Source organism: Loxodonta africana, chromosome 23, assembly GCF_030014295.1.
Source record: "Loxodonta africana isolate mLoxAfr1 chromosome 23, mLoxAfr1.hap2, whole genome shotgun sequence".
Taxonomy (NCBI): domain Eukaryota; kingdom Metazoa; phylum Chordata; class Mammalia; order Proboscidea; family Elephantidae; genus Loxodonta; species Loxodonta africana.
In genome coordinates, this window is record NC_087364.1 from 7,671,005 (window position 1) to 7,691,567 (window position 20,563).

General features: G+C 41.3%; 1 protein-coding gene across 2 annotated transcripts in view; it reads left to right on the forward strand.

Annotated features, from left to right (window-relative positions):
- The first annotated feature begins 364 nt into the window (after window positions 1-364).
- ARGLU1 (arginine and glutamate rich 1) overlaps window positions 365-20,563 on the forward strand; it is a 32,177-nt gene continuing 11,978 nt past the window's right edge. Inside the window, exons 1-3 of one of the 2 annotated variants that reach the window (XR_002786780.2) lie at window positions 365-945; window positions 11,014-11,239; window positions 13,057-13,624. Coding sequence is in view for 1 of the 2 variants with exons in the window: in XM_003413974.4 (XP_003414022.1) it covers window positions 599-945; window positions 11,014-11,239; window positions 13,541-13,624 (657 nt within the window). In the remaining variant the exon portion in view is untranslated. The remainder of the gene's footprint in view (window positions 946-11,013; window positions 11,240-13,056; window positions 13,625-20,563) is intronic. The other variant, XM_003413974.4, reaches the window with a different exon arrangement.

Below are 20,563 nucleotides of genomic sequence, written 5' to 3' on the forward strand. Positions count from 1 at the left end.
CTCACAGAGACCCTATAGGACAGAGTAGAACCGCCCCATAGGTTTTCGAAAGAGCAGCTGGTGGATTCGAACTGACGACCTTTTAGTTAGCAGCCAAGTTCTTAACCACTGTGCCACCAGGCGAAATTTAATTCACACCAAGGAATGATTTAACTCGAGCCAAAACATGATTAATTCATTCTACAAGAATTTTACAAAAAAACATAAATACGCTAAAGCAAAGATGTGAGTTTCTGAGCGTGGCTTCTTAGGCTTCCGCCAGGACACGCGGAAAGAGCCGAAGGCGCTCGGAAATCCTCGCTGCGCCTTCGGCAACAATCGTCAGGGGGCGGGGCCCGCGCGACGGCACGTTCACGCTGGGCATTGTGGGAAAGGTAGCCGGTGCGGCCACAGCTGCCATTTTAGGGAAGTCTCTCGCTGCGGCCTTCTCGCTTGAGGCGGCCTTCGTGGCGTCCGTCGACCGAAGACGACGGTAAAAAGGCATCTGACCGGTGGCTCTTCTTCCTCGGGGCCCGACAGAACGGTCAGCGCACGCTCGAAGGCTGAGGCGAGCGAAGCCGGGAGCGTTTGGAGGCCGGAGCCAGCGTCGCCTGGAAGGATGGGCCGGTCTCGGAGCCGGAGTTCGTCCCGCTCCAAACACACCAAGAGCAGCAAACACAACAAGAAGCGCAGCCGGTCGCGGTCGCGGTCCCGGGACAAGGAGCGAGTCCGGAAGCGTTCCAAGTCCCGGGAGAGTAAGCGGAACCGGCGGCGGGAGTCGCGGTCCCGCTCGCGCTCCACCAACACGGCCGTGTCTCGGCGCGAGCGGGACCGGGAGCGCGCCTCGTCCCCGCCCGACCGCATCGACATCTTCGGGCGCACGGTCAGCAAGCGGAGCAGCCTGGACGAGAAGCAGAAACGCGAGGAGGAGGAGAAGAAAGCCGAGTTCGAGCGACAGCGAAAAATGTGAGCGCGTGCCGGCGGCGGGGAGGCCGGGGGGCGCCGGCGAGGCCCGGGGGGCCCTGGGGGTCGCGGGGGGCCCACGCGGCGGGGCGCGAGCAGGACCGGGCGCCCGGGGAGAGGGCGGTTTTGGCGCGCGAGGCGGCGAGAGCAGGAAGTGGCGGGGGGTGGGGTTCAGCGTGAGGTCGGGGAGCCCCGTCGGCGGGGAAAGGCCGGGGACGGGCCAGCCTCGAGGTGTGGGCGCCGAGCGCCGTGCAGACCCCGCGGGGGGATAGCAGAAAGGAGGTACCGCTCAGCTAGCCGGCGGGAGCTCCGGGCGACCAGCAGCATCCTCACCTGAAAGTTTAAATTTGGGGCAGGACTTAATATGCTGGAAGACAACGCTTTTCTGTGGCCCAACAGTTGGCACACACACACAAAACAACTTTTTACTTTGGTGTATTCGTGTTGTTAAAAAGTGTGGGAGGTTACTCTGCTCTGGCTTACCCGTGGCCCCCCCCCTGTTTTTTTTTTCTTTTTTTGAGATTTAAAAACAGGGTGTACGAAGCTGAAGTGAGTTTTGACACTTAATGTCTCCCGCGTAAGCACCATGCCAATCAAAGCACAGCCCTTCTTTTTTTTTTTTTATTTTGCCTCGTACTTCTCTGTAGCAGGTTTATGTGCAGCCCTGCGTGTTCGTGTCCGCCCTGTCCAGTATGCTTGTTTAAAAGACACTTCAGTATTTGCTTTTAATTTTTGCGTTGCTCTCGACGGCACCTGGTTTTGCATGCATAGAACTAGAATTAGAGTGGCAGTAAGGTTCTCTTGTTTGGGTGTAAAAAAGAAATGTATTTCTAAAAAAGAGTTAACTTTCAAGTATCTGGATGATCCCCAAATAAACCGACTTTTGGTTTTCAAACGCAGGGTTTGGTTTGGCTCTAAACTTTAAGGACATGGTACCGTGATGCTCTGGATATTCATCTCCCAAAAGCCAGACTGAAAAGAAGAGTTAGGCAGATGTGCTAGCTCTCCCAGTTGAACCAGCCAGCCTTGTTGGTTTCTTCAGTGCATTTTTAGAAACTCCTCTTGAGGCCGGGAAGTTAACTGAATTTAGGGTTTTCCTGGAAGGAATTCATGTGTATTGAATTTTTCGGGGGTTTAAATTTTTCTGCAGTGTGATTTGTGTTATGTAGAATTTCCAGCACAACTTGTTTCTAAAAGGAAAAGTATTAAGAGGTGGAGGACTGGAACACAAATAATATAGAAGAATCATTACCCAGCGATATTTTTGCTGACGTTGTATGATTTTAAAACGCGCTCCTCATTCATGTTTGTTGTACTTCGGAGAACTGGCAGTAATGTGTATTTAAACAAGTACACGTAATTGTTTCTCAGTTAACGTTGATTGCAGAATCCAGCTTTTTGGTCTGGAACAAGAAGCTCAAGTGTAAAAATGCAGCTCTCAAATAACTATCAAGAGAAAAACATTTGAAAAATTACCTAACACATCTCTGAGGTAACTTTTCCATGTGGAAACAACAAAGCCCTCCAGCGGATTCTGCTTGTCACTAGAAAGTGGAGATCTGTAGAAGAGGAAACTTACTATGCAAAGAACAATTAGAAGCGTGTAGCAAGCTACACATGAACAGCAAGAGAAGAAATCCAGGGGTGAAATTATGGGAAATAGAACACAATACAGTTAGGGTGGGAGAAGCACATGGTCATTAGCATTCATACCTTGGTGGGGGAAGGGCTAGTAGCCACCTGTAAGGTGAATTTTTTTGTGCCCTTAACATATTCTAATGCCTTGGAATAATTGGGGCAGGGGGAGAACAAGGGAAAAGATAGGCTTTGGAGCCATGGGGATAGGTTGGGGTAAAGTAGTTGTCGGTCTTTCTGTTGGTTAGTTCATCCAGTCAGCAGGTATTAGTGCAATACAGGTGCTAGGTGCGGTTAATATAAAGATGTTTGGGCCCTTGAGGTAGCTAGCTTAAAGACAGGTAATTAAAAAAAAAAAAATTAGGTAGGTAATAATACAGTATAGTAAATCCATCGGTAGTGATGTGATTGGATAAAGAAAGCATCCTGGATGAGTAAATAACTTAGTTGTCATGAAAAATAAGTGCAGCATATAAGAATATGAGACCATCAGGCTAGATATAAAAAATCATTGCCATCAAGTTGATTCTGAATCATGATCCTATAGGACAGAGTAGAACTGCTGCATAAAGTTTTCAAGGAGTGCCATGTGGATTTGAACTGCTGACTTCTTGGTTAGCAGCTGTAGCTCTTGACCACTGTGGACTAAAGTCTTTCTTTTCTCTTTAGCTCCACCAGAATAAAGGAGAGGGGGAAAGTGGACTGGCACATGGCGCTCTAAAGTACTAAAGTCACATGGTGACTGGAGAGGTACATAGAGGTTGGAAGTACTGGACTGGCTTGTGTGCCATATTAAGCTTGGATTTCATCCTTTGGTGTTATAAAAGCAGGGAAAGATTTTAATGGCATGGCAGCTTTTTTTTTTTTTTTTTTTTTTTAAACAGCTCCCTGCTGTATACAGGATAGAAACTAAGACACGTGCAGTAAATCTCTAAGAGTAGTAAGGGCAGTTGTTGGAATGGAAAGGGGAGACAGATTTAAGAAATAGGGTAAATTAAATGGGACCTGGGACATTAGGGCAAAGAAAGCATTGATGTTGACTGTAGTATTTATGTAGTGTGACTATAGCAGCTCACCCACCAGATGTTTAAGTAACTACTGTGTGTTAAGCTGGTTAAAATGTTAGAAACTTGATAAGTAGTGGATAAGGGAGAGAGAGAAATCAAAGGGAGTTTCCACTTGGCACTTCCACTGTTGGTGCTAGTTTTGGGTATATACTGAGTTTATCCAGAGTTGATACGGGGGATTGAAGGCTAGGGGAGGGCAGTCTTAATGTGTGTCAGTGAAACCTTGAGAATAGATGGAATGACCCAGGGAGAGGTGAAAGAAGAGCAGTTGAGTTTAAGGATCTAACTCTTATGGAGCGTCTATGTGCATAATTGAGAGAAGGAAGAAAAGCCCAGGGTGGAAGTAGACAAGTGGTATTAGAAGAATGCAGAGTGCCGCATGTCGTTTCAGGAAACCCAGTGTTAGGTGGAGAGGCAGTGAAACAAGAATCACTTATTGGATTTAACCATTTAGGAAATCTGGCAAAATCAGAAACCAGAGTGCTTTGCCACTTGGTGATTTTGAGGCCTTGAATAATTTACCTACCTCTGAGCTTATTTTCTTGTCTGAAATGGAGATCATGCCTGTATTGTTTATTGTGAGGGTTAGAGATTGTGCACTTAAAGTACCTACAAGGTGCTTGACATGTATTGGATCTCATTAAGTAATGTTATTTGGTATAATTTATATAGTACAGCCAGACTGAGCCTAGTGACTTTAAGAAGTGGCCCTATGAGATATTACAGTAATGCATTAAGAGACATGCCTTTGTAAAAAGTCTTTCTCTTAATACTAGTGGCTCCTGTCACGAGTGTTATCTTTTTCTTAATATACTTCTGAGATGCTGTGTACATGTTGTGTTGTTAACTTTTGAGAAAATGGTCAGCTGAAAATGACTTGTGAGGAGGCGAATCAGAAAAATGTTAATGGCAGAGTAACTATTATCCTTTGTGTTCAGTCACATGACAGATTGAGAGCCTTCTAAAGCTACAAAGGGAGCAGTGCTGTAGCTATCTAAATAACTAAATTACAGTGTGTGCGGCATCTATGTGAGTGATTCTTCAGTAATACTTGAAGAACTCATTGTGGGCAAAGGAGCTTTTCTGAGCAAATTCAGTGTATTGAACTACTTTTTGTAGGTTATGGCTTTGAGACAGCACTGGGGCATAAGATCCTAGCTGACACTAAATCATAATTTTATGAATTTTTTAATAATTATTTTTGTAGTTAAACCTTTGTGCCTGTCTTCTGCCTCACACGTTTGTCATGGAGAAACAGTGTTGGGTAGCATAGTACTTAAAATCTTAGCTTTTGAGTTTACCTGAATTCCGAGTCAAACCTCAGCAGTATGCACTAGGCTTGAACCCAGTTTCTTCATTAAAAGTGAGCATATTAATACTCACCTTATAAGACTATCCTGAGATTTAAATGAGATGTAATATACTCATGGCATAGTATTTGTAACTAGTAATACTATGCAGAGGAGCCCTGGTGGTACAATGGTTAAGTGCTTTGTTGCTAACTGAAAGGTCAGTGGTTTGGACCTACCAGTGACTCCACAGGAGTGGTACAGAGGAGCCCTGGTGGTACAGGGTTAAGTGCTTTGTTGCTAACTGAAAGGTCAGTGGTTTGGACCTACCAGTGACTCCACAGGAGAAAAGACCAAGCGATCTGCAAAGATTACGGCCTTGGAAACCCTGTGGGGCAGTTCTGCTCTGTCCAGGAGGGTTGCTGTGAGTTGGAATCGACCTGAGGAGGGCACACAACAACAATACTGGCACGCAACAACCAAAAAAAAAACTTTGCCATCGAGTTGATTCTGACTCTTGGCGACGCTATAGGACAGAAGAACTGCCCCATAGGGTTACTGAGTAGCAGCTGGTGGTTTCGAACTGCCAACCTTTTGGTTAGCAGCTGAGCTCTTAACTATGTGAATGTCGTTTGCTAGTGTTATTGAGTGACTCCTAGAAGTCCTTGGGATTAAGAGTTTTTACATTTTTAAGAGATTAAAATTGATCAGCAGCTGCCCCGTACCAAGTCGTAGTCTCAGTCAGCAGTGATGTAGCGCCACACCTTTGCTGTTTCATTTTAGTGGTCACCATTTTTAAAGTTAAGATTTATGTGTTACTACAAATACCTGGGAGCAGGGAGAAGATGGGTCCTGCTGCTACACCAGGGAGCCCTGGTGGCATAGTAGTTGAGAACCAAGGCGAGCTACAGCTGCTAACCAAAATGTTGGCGGTTGGAACCCACCAGTTGCTCCCTGGAAACCCTAGGGGACAGTTCTACTCTGACCTATAGGGTCATTATGAGTCAGAACAGACTTGACGGCACCTAACAACAACTGTTAAACCAGAGTCCCTCAGTGTTGAAAACAGTTAAGTGCTCGTCGCTAACCAAAAGGTTGGTGGTTCAAGTCCACTCAGAGGTGGCTTGGAAGACAGAGCCGGCACTCTGCTTCTGAAAACACCCGTTGAAAACTCTAGAGTGCAGTTCTACTCTGACACAAATAGGGTCACCATGAGTCAGAATTGACTCAACAGCCACTAATAGTGTTACCCTGTTTTCATTGAAAAACTTGAAGATTTTCAGTCAACCCTTTTAACGGTACTACAGATTCTTGGCAAGGGAATAAGCACAGGAGCCTGAGGAAAATATCAGAGAAATAAAAGAACGTTATGAGGGTGGCAGGTCTTACGGTCGTTTTAAGGAGCGGAGAGACAACAATATGAGGTGATAGGTCTTTTGTACAACAGTAATGACCCGAAGCTTTTTCTTTTCTCGAGAAAGTTTCAATGCATCTTACAGCAGTTAGCCTAACAGTTGCTTTATCATTGATTATGATGAGAGGTTGTCTGTGAAGATGAACTCATTCTTAATTCTGCTGTACGTGTTGCCCGCTGTTCTTCCAAGGTATACACGTGGTAGAGTGGTAGTAATGAGCTTTAACTTTTGAGCACTGGCTTTAAAAATGGAGTAGCAGTTTTTAACCTTGCCGAGAGTAGCAGCAATGACAATATTACATTCTTGCTTGTCCTCGTAGGGGAGGAGATCTGTCGTACCGCCCTGACCTTGTGTGTCTCCACATAGGACACATCAGCAAGGCTTAATTGCAGTCTGGCAGGAGTCATGGTGGGATGCTCTCTGGTTCCTCCAGGAACGAAGGGAGATAAGTAGCCTTGTGAGAAACTCCATGAGGCCATTTCTCATTTTTCCTATTTTCATTTGAGCATGGGGTTTTCTACCTGCCTCCCCTTTGGGCTATAAAAGCTCTGAGCTGCAGTTAGAATTGGCTCCTTACTAGAGCACCTCACTGCCTAGGCTGCATGTCACCTGACCCCTGTGGTTTGGTGGTGGTCTGTGGGACTGGGGACACAGGGAGCTGACACCATGGGGACCTGGCTGGTGCTGTAAGCTAGAAGCTATGAATTCATGTAAACTTGTCTCCTTACTGACCAGATCTTACGGAAGTGTGATAACGGCTGTGATGATGATACCTGTGGTCCTGCTAGCTGGTCCGCTGTTGATGGTGCTTAGGGACTGCTTGACAAAAACTTCTATCTTTAACAGATTCTTGAGTTAATTTGGCAGCTTTTCTACTGATAAGCTAACCTAAGGCTTTATCCCAATCTTTACCCTCCTTTTTCCATTTTATGTGGAAATTTTTAATTGGAATTGTTTCACAGTCTCCTCTTTTTGAATAGTCAGTACTGTGCTCCACTTAGCATTGATAAGAGTTGAATTGTACTGTTTTAGAAAATTTTAGTTTCTTCTTAGGCTTCTCTATATTTACTGATTCCATGAAAACCAACTAGCAGAAGTATGTAGGGGGTGTGTATGTATACTCTAAAATTTTTTTTATTATGAAAACCTTCCAACACATACAAAAGTAGAAAACCAAAAAAAAATCCATTGCTGTTGAGTCGGTTCCAACTCATAGCGACCCTATAGGACAGAGTAGAACTGCTCCATAGGGTTCCCAAGTAATGCCTGGTGGATTCGAACTGCCCACCATTTGGTTAGCAGCCAAACTCTTAACCACTATACCATCAGGGTTTCCTACAAAAGTATAGAGAGAGCACTATAAGAAGTCCTTACATACTCATCAACCAAACTTGGCCTTACTTATTTCAGCTGTCACTTTTCTCTTGGGGCGAAGCCAAGAAGCAACATTTTTATTTATTTGTTTGTTTATTTTTTATTGTGCTTTAAGTGAAAGTTTACCATTACGTTAGTTTCACATACAAAAATTTATACACACATTGCTAGTGAGAAGCAGCATTTTTACATTTTAAATGTTCATTAGACCTGTAGTTTAATTTCCATTGAAATTGCTGCTTGATTTCCTTTAGATGTAATCTTGGTGATTTACCTTTAGTGTTGGGGTGAGTATCTGCTCTTACAGGGCTCCTATAAATAACGGCTGCTGTATGTAAAAGGAACCCTGGTGGTGCGGTGGTTAAGCACTTGGTTGCTAAATGAAAAGTTGGCGGTTCCAGCCCACCAGTCCTCCATGGGAGAAAGATGGGCATTCTGCTTGTGTTAGGATTTACAGCCTTGGAAACCCTATGGAACAGTTCTTCTCTGTCTTGTTGGTCACTGTGAGTCCAGAGTGACCCAAGGGCAACAGATCTGGGTTTGGTTTTTGGTCTATAGATAAAGGCTTCTTGAAACTACTCTAATACTATATTTGACTAGAAAAGGAAAAGGAGCACATTTAGAGTAAGTTTAGGGTTTCAGATCCCCCCTCCTTTTTTTTTTTTTTTAAATAAAAATCATTAATGAATCGAAATATTTAAGGAACAAGCAGTAGGATCCTTAGAATGGATATTGGACCTATATAAAACTTTCTGTAAAGTTCTCTGTAGTCTTTTGTGAATCAAGTAATTTCTGCTCTAAATTTTTTGTTTGTACTATGTGTTCTCATTAGTGGTAGCGTGCTGAATCGTTGAGTGTGTCAGAATTTTTGGTAGGTAGTACGGGTTTTTTTTTTTTTCCTTGCTCCTCCCACAAGCCTACCGTGTTAAGTGGTACATGCGAAGTATGGGTCTGTTGGTATGTATGTGTAACAAGTAAAAATTTTCAGAATTTGTTTTTCCTACCAAAAACTCAGACACCTTGTACAGTACCCTGTAAAAACAATCATTTGCAGCACACACCTATTTATTTGGGTTCAGGAGTTATAAAGGCCCCCATGCCTTGCAGGAGCACACACTGTCACTGATGCAGCAACTTGCCAATAAACGTTCAGAGGCAGAAAAGGTACTTGGACCCTAGGGGTACCCATGAGCCCGAAAGAGTGACGAAAATAGGCTTTGTCAAGAAGCTACTGTACTTGACAGGAGAGTATAGACAGGATAAATGTAGAAACTGAAATGAATCAAAATGTGGGTAACAGGAGTTGAGAATGAATGCAGTTGTGGGAATTGGATCCCCCCCCCCAAAAAATAGAGTTGAGCTGAAATGGAGTATTTAAAGGTCACTTAGAAACTATTACCCGTTGCCATCAAGTTGATTCTGACTCATAGCAACCCTATAGGACTGCGTAGAACTGCCCCGTAGAGTTTCTAAGGGGTGCCTGGTGGATTCGAACTGCCGACCTTTTGGTTAGCAGCTGTAGCACTTAACCACTACGTCACCAAGGTTTAGGAACTATGTAGTCTTTACTAAATAGATAGGTGACTGTCTCATATATGTGTATGTCAAATGAGTCATCAGAACATGTAAGGGTGTTACACATTTTTAAATTTGTGGATTGTGAGAAAGTTGAAAGAATAAATTGGCCTCTCAGGATTTAGATTTATATCTATTCCTCAGTTACTGACTGACTATCCCGGTATCTGATATTTTGCAGTTACCACAATAGTAAAATGTCTGAGTATTTTGCGAATTAACAACATACATCTGGCAGTAAAGAATGCTGAGGTGCGAGGTGAGAGTAACGCTGGCTGTGATGGTTAAGATTATGTGTCATCTTGGCTGGGCCGTGATCCTCAGTGGTTTGGCGGTTATGTAATGATGTAATCATCCTCCATTTTGTGATCTGACATGATCATCCTCCGTTTTTGCATATCGACCTGGTCTTTGAAGCCTAGCCATATCTACAAGTGGGGAGTTGGTGTACTTCCATCGTCTCTGAATTCATTCTTTCATCACAAATTATCGGTTAACATTGCTGTCCAATAGAAGTATAACGTGAGCCACATGTATAATTTAAATTTTTCTAATAATTAATTAAAAAGGTAAAAAGAAACCTGTGAAATTAATTTTAATATAGTCCCAATATACTACCCAGAATTATCATTTACCATGTAATCAAATAAATGTGTGTAGTCTTTTATATTTTTCTTCATATAAGTCTTCAATTTGGGCTAGACACATGAGACTAGTAGTTGTCATATTGGACATCAAAGGTATACAATGTGCAAGGGTTTCCACTATAATACCTTCATAAATAATGTTTTCAGTACAGAATATTATTTGGTTAAGTTGGTTTATAATATCTAAATGAGATTAAAGTAATCAGATTAATAGTACCACATTTCATTGAGTTTTATAATAGAACTGGTAATAAAAAAAAATTTTTTTCACCCAGTTTCTTATCTCTGGAGGAGAGTTTAAATGAAAATCAATTAACAGAAGGAAAAGAAGGTATAGCAAAGGGTATAGGGTTCAGAGCTTGAGTGAGTTGGTCTATGTTTTCACTAAAAGCAGTCTGAATCTCTCCAAGTCTACTGTGTTTGTTATAGCATTGCTTAACCTGTTGCTGTTGTGTCAATTCAAACTCATAAAGACCGTATAGGATAGCGTAGAACTGCCCCATAGGGTTTCTGGGGAGCAGCTGGTGGATTTGGACTGCTAATCTTTTGGTTAGCAGCCACGTTCTTAACCACCGCATCACCAGGTCTACATCATTGCTTCAGGGGGAGAAAAAACCTAAGTGTAGCTAGTCTGAACTGCCTGCTTTTTGATAATGTCTGACTGCTCTGCAGCTCAACTTTTAGATTGAGCGGAGTGGCACATGAGCAAATCACGTATTTTAACAGCTTAACCTCTCATGAAATTAATAACGAGTAGATTTTCTATTTTAGATTTACCTACAGTTTCTAAATCAGAACTTCAGAATCAAGCTCTTCGTATGTTTAGAAAACAATAGATAAAAAAGAAATACGATTTCATATTTATTTGAATTTTTGTGTCACTTACCATTTTCATATCTATTATCTCCTTAAAACGTTGTATGAATATGAATTCTAGAATCATTAAAATGTATAATCAGTGGTTTTGTAGGCTCAGTGATTTTATAAACTTATAACTAGTTTTGGTTGAATTCTTAGATTTATTTTCTGTAGTATCTAAGCTATTTTTTTTTTTAACTTCATTTGCCAGTCGGCAGCAGGAGATAGAAGAAAAACTCATCGAGGAAGAGACAGCACGAAGAGTGGAAGAATTGGTGGCAAAGAGGGTAGAGGAAGAATTGGAGAAAAGGAAGGATGAAATTGAGCGCGAAGTTCTCCGGAGGGTGGAGGAAGCCAAGCGCATCATGGAAAAGCAGTTGCTCGAAGAACTCGAGCGACAGAGACAAGCTGAGCTTGCAGCACAAAAAGCTAGAGAGGTAACGCTCGGTCGTTTGGAAAGTAGAGACAGTCCATGGCAAAACTTTCAGTGTCGGGTTGTGCCTCCTGCTCAGTTCAGAAAGAGATGGAATACAGACTATCTAATTCCTTTCTCATCTAAACTTACGTTGCTGCGAAAGTTAATTTTCTAGCCTATTCAGAAGTGCTGGCTGATGCTTAAAAGTTATTTTCATAAAACATATTCAAGGAACACTTTGATTTAATGGAACTGGCCTACATATTTGAGAAGTGTTTGAAACTTTTGCCATGGCTGCAGGACTTACATTTCTTTTTTGGGAGGGTGGGGGAGACAGGGAGTGGTCAAGGGGACCAGTTAAAATCCACCTGTGGTTATGTATTCTTTTCTGTTTATCACTCTGTTACTTAGACTGTGAGAGGCTCTTTGCCTTCAGTCAGATTAAAAAGAGCAGGGCCTAACACTGAGTGACAGCACCTGCTTTTGATAAATAGGTTTTCTTACTCTTCTTTTTTTCCTTTTATCCCTCACCTCCTTCCTTAAATCCTGCTTCAACACAATGGACTAATTCTAGCACTCTGACCAAGGCCCTCAATTTTCCTAATGTGTTTCAAAAAATCTTTTTAGGAAAAATGTCCAGATTATTCATCCAGTTTTTTAGTATCTACTAACAACTCCTTTTTTTCTCTAGAGAGTTTTGAAGGAACAGGTTGTCCTTGTCTGGAGTCAAGCTAAACACATGATTTGTTTTATCAGCAGCTGGAGCAGAAGTTGAAAATGTCTTTCTGTGAGACAGTAATTTGCTACTGAAGCTTTATGGCTTATTTGCACTAATTACTCCAGGATCCTAAAACTTGCTGAAAGTCATTGAAACACTCAAGGCAAATTATTTTACAGCACTGAGTGTCCCTCAGCATAGTTGGCATAAGTGAATATGAATTCTATTGGTGTGTGCTGTAGGAAATCCTATAGTTACGTGTTCTTGAGCTTAAATATTTTGACTCAAAATATATGACTCATTGTCATTTTTAACCTTGGCATTGTTGTGGACAAGTTGATATAATATTAAATCTCTTTGCTTTCCAGTAAGCTTAGCTTTTAAAATGCATTTTTCCTTGTGCTGTCTCTAACTAGATATACATGTCTTTGTTTATAGTGGATTTCACAGGCTCTGTAAAATTGAATGTGTGAAATTTTTATTTATATCAGTGCTTAATAATGAAGATATTTTTGGAGTAATGGTGCTGTCTTGTAGCGAGTTATTAATCATAGTAAGATTTTTTTCTCTTGGTTTGCTTTTTGTTTCATATTAACAATTTTTTTTTAACACGGACACAGCCCTCTGACAGTCTTTCCAAATACTAAAATCATTTGAACTTGTATGCTGTGATCTGAACACTGCCCAAACCAGCACGCAGTCTTCATGTAGTTTGCATTATAAAACCTCATTAAATTCTCCAAGAAAAAATAAATTACAGAATTTTATTTCCTGACCTATGCGTCCCCTGGATTCCTGAATTTCAGTTCAGACTGTAGATGACAATATAAGCTGCCTTTAGAAATTGAAATTGTCAACATCTGAATGTTAAGTCCATTTTCCCCATGGAAGAAGCCCTTAGTTCCATGAAGTATGGATTACCATTTGTATTTTTCACTAACAGTAAATGTATTTTTCTTATTAATTGTTTGCCTTAGGAATGATGAATTACATTTTTTTGTTCCTTCTTACCATAAACATCTGCATTCCTCAGCTCAGCCTTCCTTGTATGTTGTTTCTTTATAAATGGTTGAGCTGCTGATGCAGGTATTGCCAAGCTAACAGTACAAATCATTTTAAAGAGGAAGCTGGCGCGTATGGCAGCCGAGGAGCACACTCTGCAGGACACTGGACAAGACAGTAAATATTCAACTTTTAATGCTGATTAAAGGAGTATAGGTAAAGAATACGTAGGTATACATAATTGGTGAGACAAATATTCACTTTATTTATATTTTATGTATTATTTTTTTAATTTGGTAAATACTATCCAGTTTTGTAGTTGTCCTTGTTGATTTGTGTGATATTAAAGTATTAGTAATAATTGCCAGGAAACTATCATTAGGGAGGGTTTAGTTGGTTGCTGTTTGGACTGGGAGGGATGATTTAAATTTAGTCCTAGAAACCAATTTTAGTGGCTGCACAGTTTATCATTTGTCAGACAGAGGTAGCTATAAAGCTACCCTGTAAGTCAGATCAAAAAAGTTCAGAGGAAGATTAGTTAATATTTATGAATAAAAATAAACATTTTATTTTTCTAACATCTTAACATGTCCTCCCCTTTAGGAGGAAGAACGTGCAAAACGTGAGGAGCTGGAGCGAATACTGGAAGAGAATAACCGCAAAATCGCAGAAGCTCAAGCCAGACTGGTAAGTGTCAAGTCCAAAAGTATTTTCTGCTGGCTTTATTCTTCTTTAGATTTTCTGGGATGATTTTGTGCTCTGTAATTTAACTTAATTTTCAGGGCTACTTTAAAGGCTTGGGGCAAGAGGAGGAGTAGTTGAATGGGTTTTAGCTGCTGCCTACCGGAACAGTCTACTTGGGGGGCATCCAGAAATTTCCTTATCTCTAATCCAGAGAGAAAGCCAAAATTTGCTGTGGTTTAAAACAGGTTTCCTGAGGAGAAATTGTAATACGCCTTATTTCCTCGTCCCTTATCCCAAATTTCTTTTAACTCCGTTCATACTTCTCCTCTGCTAGAAAGCAGAAACAAAACGAGACAATAACAACAAAAGCTAGGACGGATTTAAACCAGCTAATAGGTAACATTTCATTTCACATTACTTGAATTGTTACCAACCACTAGACAGAAAAAAGTACCAGTTAAAAAAAAAAAAAAGCCCAGTTGCTGTCAAGTCGATTCTGACTCATGGCGACTCCACATGTGTCCAGTCAGTAGAACCGTGCTCCATAGGTCTTCAATGGCTGACTTCTGGAAATGGATTGCCAGGCCTTTCTTTCGAGGCACCTCTGGGTGGGCTCAAACCTTCATCCTTTCAGTTAACAGCCATCCACGGGCAGAATAAGTAGATAGTATATTTTTGACAGTAAGTGCACCAGATTTAATAAATTCTGTTTCTTAGTTCTAGTTTATAGTCTAGCAAGGAATACAGAGACTGAAGTAATTATAAAATGATGAAGAGTGATATGAGAGGTTACATACAGAGCAGTTTTAAATTGTAATAAGGTAATACAAGAACACTGAGGTAACGTTTAGGACTGACCCATAGTGCATTTGTTTTTCTTCCAAATCAGTTCTTGTATATAATAGTATTTCTCAGTATTTATTAGCACACGTAACATTTTTGTAGTCCGAAGGGTTCTTGCCTTTAAGAATGTGAGATTTCTTTGAAGCAGTCTCAGTATGAGGAAGATGAAAGCTAGAATTAGACTATGGATATAAATGTTGCAAAAAAAATCCAAGGGAATGGCTAAGAATTATAAGGAAAAGCTTTTTGGGTAGAAAGTTAGTGATACTTGGTGCTCAGGAATGAACACTTTATCCAGGACAGACTGTTGTTTCTAGAGAGATGTCTAGAAAAGTTTTCACTGGTGTTCAATAATGTGTTAAATACAGCTTTTTAAAAAAGAAAACATTTCCTATAAGTCGTTATTGTGGACTGTGAAAATAACTTGTAAATAAGATCCACTTACGTGGTTTTTAAAAAAAAAAAAATTGTGTGGCTATGTTTATAACAGGACTTTGAACCAGTTCTTCGCTGTTTAATCATGGCCAAGGAAGCGAAACCAGAACAGACCCGAATTTTGAAAATTTGGGGAACTAGAAGGGGAAAAATCACAGATCAAAGCCCCGCTTAATCTCCCTCTTAGAATGCAAGGGCAGCAAACGCACTGCATAGCGACCAGTTGTGTTGCGCTTCAGATTCTGAGCAGAGTTGGAAACGGCGCCCCGCTCAGAGATGGCAGCTGACGACGTCGCTTTGAGTGTGTGGTGTTCACCACCAGTAAGCAGCCTTACGCATTAGGCTCCTGAAAGGGCTCACTGCGCCTCTTCTGAGTCTCACTGCGCCTCTCTTGAGTCTCACTCCTCACTGCGCCTCTTCTGAGTCTCATTCCGGGGCTTTGGTCCCTAAGCTTCCCGTTCCTGGTATTGCTCCAGATCACCCAAGTTTTAAAGCTTTGGGCCTCTTGCAGCTTCGCTTTCGTCGGCCATGATGGCACTGCTTCGAACTGCTTCATGAATGCACAGAAAAAGATATGAGTGGATTTGATTTATTGACGGTGCATACTGCTAGGGGTGCTGCGGGTAAAGGAGGAGCATGAGTGATGTGTCCCATAATTGATTATGGAAAGATAAAAACGGGGCATTTGGTTCTAGGGGGTGGTCTTTGAAAAACAGTGCGCTGCAGATTAGAGACAATGCTGGAAGTACCCCAGGCAGTTCAGTGAGCACGTGGCACGATCTGTTCTTTGTGAACATCACTGTCCTGGTTGTTCTGAAGGCTGCAGTAGGAGAAGATGAAATCCTGCTTTCCTGATAAGACTTTACAATCTGCTTAGGTAGAAAAAGCGGTAAGGATGTGAAATGCATGTTCCTAAGTATGTGGTAATGCTTCATTAGTGTTCCATGTGAGGAGAGCGTCTTAGTGCAGGTAGGAGGAGGCAAGAGGGAAAGTGAATCTTGTTTTGAGCTTTGAAGGGTAAATACAGTCTTGTTTGTGAGGCATGGACATTCCAGAAGAGAGGAGCAATATGATTGATAATTTTAAACAGTGAAGCATAATTGCCAAGCAGGTTAGACTCGCATTCTTTTTAGGACCAAACGAGATAGGTGTACAGGATTTAGTTTGTGGGTGGCTTGGAATGGCAGATGGTGACTTCTGGAGCAGAGCTCCTCAACTTGGTATGCCCTGCTAAGATCTTGATCGTTTGTGACCCTGGTGTGGATGGCTGGGTGCCTAGGGACAGCTTGGGCCTCCTTATATTCCTCTGACAGCCTTGTCTCCTTATCTGTGAGCCACACTTACAGGTGGCTTGGGACTTTACTGGGTATTTCAGTGGTGGTAGTTTTTTCTAGTTTAAGCAGCTATTCTGTTTGCTTCATGACATAATACATATGCTAGTAATATGTACAGTTTACTGTTCTATATACTAGAAAAAGCAAGAAGAATGTGAAGCACCCTAGCCCCTAGAAGGGGAGGGAAGGATGTGGCCAAACTTAACTCTTCATATAATCTCTATTTTGGAGCAATTTGAGGATAAAAATAGACATGGCATTCAGTTCTCTTAATGTATCAATTGGGAGAAAAGGGCAACTCCAAGAGAAGTTATCTAATAATATGGAAATATTTGGTGAGTGATGTGAGCAATATGAGGTTATTGACATAGGCTATGTTGCCCTGGGGTGGCCTGCGAAACCTTCCTAGAAGAGGGTACCCCTTGAGGTGAGCCTCCAATGGATAGTTAAAAATTCAATTAAGGAACAGGACAGAAGTATGAGAGGAAATGGAGTAGGGTTAGCACCTTTTGGGAAGCAGAATGGAAGAAGGAAAGGCAAGAATGTGTGAGGTCTCCCGGGGTAGCAGGAAAAGTAGCGGTGACTGTAGTAATCCAGCTTTACATATAGTAAGAAGTGTGTGGAAAGTAATGGGAGATGAGGTTCTAAAAGCAGATTAGAGAAAAGACAAGTTGGAGGGAGAAGAAAGTACACTGGGAAGGGAGGAGGTGTGCAGGGGGAGATTTCTTAAACATTATAAGCGTGAGTGAATGATACAAAGATCTCTTACAAGTCAATAAAGAAAGCCAACTCCCCTATAGAAAGAAGAAGCCTGAGAAATGCAGGAGATGCTATTCACACAAGTAGAATGAAAAGTATCTGTAACAATAAATTGCTGAAAATATATCCCAATCTCAGGAAGCAAAGAATCGCCCCCTTCTTTCTTTTTCGCTGATAATAAATTAAGGTTTTTGTTTGTTGTTTCAAATGTGGTGATCCTGGGAGTTTAAATGGGTATAACCATTTTAGAAAAGACCTAACAGTAAACATCAGAAAACTTTAAAATGGCCGTACCCTGTCACTTTATGCTTCTAAGAATTTCTCTCCTGAAAATTGGATCAGATGCAAACAGATGTACAAAGATGTTCTCCCAGATCACTTAGAATAGTGAAGGTTCAAAAATAAGGATGTTAGAGAAATTATAACACATACACACTGCCTTTTCCGTAGCCAAAAAGCTGATAAAATGTAGGCGAAATAGTAAACACAAAACACGTACACACAGTATGATTTTGCTATTTTGAAAAAGTATATTTATTCGTTTTAAGAGAAAAAAGTGCTTCGAGATATCTAATTGGCTGTACTGTGTGTAACAATACTTTTCTCCAGTTTCCCTGTTTTCAACAATAATGTGTATCACTTTCAAGCACATAAAAATAATTAAATTAGCAAAAAGATAAATTTAAGTCACACTTCAGGCCCACTTCTAAGGAGGCTTTTCTGACAAAAGTTCAAAGATTGGATCCAGTAATGACTTTCATAAAAAATGGATTAACGGAGCCAGGTGGGCGCACTCATAAAAGAAAATCATACTTTTGGTGCTTTAGTTGAATGGTAGTTCTTGTTCATTTTCATTCTAAATTGTTTATCAAGAAATTTGGCTTTCTCTGCTCATGAGGAGGCAAAAAATACTAACCAGCATACTTTATAGTATGAAACAAGAATTAATCTAAACGTTGCTTGACTTGACTTGGCTTTCTGGCAGATTAGTTCCTAGTTTTTGAGTTAGTGTTGACAATGCACGATTATCTTCAAATATTGGAGGGGCTGTCGTCACAATGTAGGATTTTGGTTTTTTAAATGTCACTTGAAATTTTTTGTAATCCTCTATTCCACAGTTCTTTTGTGATGTATCTGGGAGAATCCCAGATACTCTGAAATTTTTACGTCTTATTTAGAAATGGAAGCAGACTGTGGAGAGATTAATTAGATGTCGCTCTATGATAACATCTATGAGGTTGTGTTAGTAAGAAGAGTGACACTCAAAACTATCTCCTGGTGAAAATGGTGTAAAAACAAAAAAGAACGAAACGTTCTTAATCTGCATGTAAACACCTAACAATAATAGGGGTCAGACTGATCATTTCTAATAAAATTTAAAATGACATGCCATGTCAGAGGAGGGAACAGGTAATTTTAACTGACTTCCTTGGAGTTTTAAAAACATACGGGAATTGTGAGTCCTAAACCTATAGTATATTCCTCTGTGTTTCATGAACTTCCTGAAGTGTTAAAGGTGAGGGTACAGATGTGTCCTATAGCCCTTCCTTCTCCCTGGATGAACTCAAACCTCCAAGCCTTTCAGTTAGCAGCCAAGCGCTCAATAGTTCATGCCACCCGTGGACTCCCATTTCCTCCTTTTAGTATTGAAATAATCCCCTCCCCCCCCCCGCCAGGTGGGGAGATTTACGGTGTTCATCACGCTGTCCTGCTTTGCACCTCTCCAGCTTAAGGGAAAAGAGTACCATGCTACAAAGTTGATTATATGTGGGATGTGTTCCACATTCTTAAGTTTAAAGTAAACCAGAACTTCATTTTGGCAATTAAGAGGTAGCTTTGAAAACTGTTCTCAGAGAAATGTAAAAATGAATTGGTGCAGTAGGCTGAAAAATTGTCCCTCGAAAGATACCCACATCCTGTTTGTTAAAACCTGTGCTACTGTATGTGGCTACCAGAAGGGTCTTTGAAGATGTGGTTAAGGTAAGAATCTTAGAATGGCAAGTTTATCCTGAGTTATCCTGCCAAACTAAACCAAACCAACTGCCGTCGAATTGATTGTGACTCCTGGTAACACCATAGGGTTTCAAAGACTGTAAATCTCTACAAAAGCAGACTGCCACATCTTTATCCTGCAGAGCAGCTCTTGGTTTTGAACTGGCGACCTTTCAGTTAGCCGTCAGGTGCCTTAACCACTGCGCCCTTAGGGCTCCTCAAGGATTATCCTGCTAACCCCAGTGATAGTGATGTTTGACTCCTGACCTCCAGAATAAGTTTGCTATTTTGAGCCCCCCAGTTTGTGGTAATTTTGTTATAGCAGCCCCAGGAAATCAGTGAAGATTTCGATACCAGAAGGTTGGATACTGCTGTAACAAGTACATAAAAATGTGGAAGTGGCTTTGGAATTGAGTAATGAGTAAGAGGCCGGAAGAATTTTGAGACATATAATAGAAATTGCCTAGATTGCCTTCAGTTGTTGAGCGGAATATGCATGTTAAAGGTGTTTCTGGTGAAGGCTCAGAAGGACATGAGAGACGTGCTATTGCAAACGGGAGGAAAGGTGATTTGTGTTATATATAGCAGCAGAAAACTTGGCTGAATTGTGTCCTACAAGAGATTTCTGAGTGTTAAAGGTGTGACCTCGTTTCTTTTTGCTGTTTATAGTAAAGTATGAGAGACAAAAAAGAGACAAATGGAGAACAGAACTGTTAAAGCAAAAAGAAACCGTCACTTGATGATTTGGGGAAAATTTCATCCTATCCAAATTGCACAAGATGCTGTAAAATTGGGAGATTCACTGTTATGAAAGCTTGCCCCGTAGAAAAGGCCAGCTGCATGTCCGGACCATTCGTGAGTGCTGAAGAGGTTGCACGTGCGACTCGTGAATCCTGTCTGCCATCTCAGCAGCGGCCAGGAATAGAGATGAGATTGTATTCAGGGAATATCTGTGGAGAAACCTGTCTGGTCTAATTATGTGAATCCCCATGACATCCCCTTTTTGACAGACCTGTAGGGCTTTTGAGCATGTTTTATCAGCCGGAAGACTGCCAGCTTGGACTAAAATGAACAGCGGACAAAGTAAAGGAAGGCTCACGGGCTCCACACATAGAAGTGAAGGTGATGTGAAGACAGAGCAGAGAGAGATTCAAAGATACTGGCCTTGAAGATTGGAATGATGTGGCCACTGGCCAAGTGAAGCTGGCAGCCACCAGAAGCTGGAAGAGGCAAGGAACTTATCAATCCCTAAAGCCTCCAAAGAGAGTGCAGCCCTGCCAGCACCTCAGTTTTGGCCCATTGGTACTGATTTCAGACTTCTGGCCTCCAGAATAAATCTCTGTTGTGATCATTTGTTACAGCGACCACAGGAGCCTAGTAGTGTTGGGAAGAGTATAGCATTTATGGTAGAGTGTAGCACTTATAGTAGAGAAGTCGCACAGTATTTAGAAGTTTGACAGTGGTGTATTTATACATATCACATATTTTAAGAAAAAATGGCACCAAAGGGAAGTGTCAACTAGATACTTTAATTTGAAATGAAGTAATGGGGAAGTTAGGTAAAGATTTTCAGAGTATG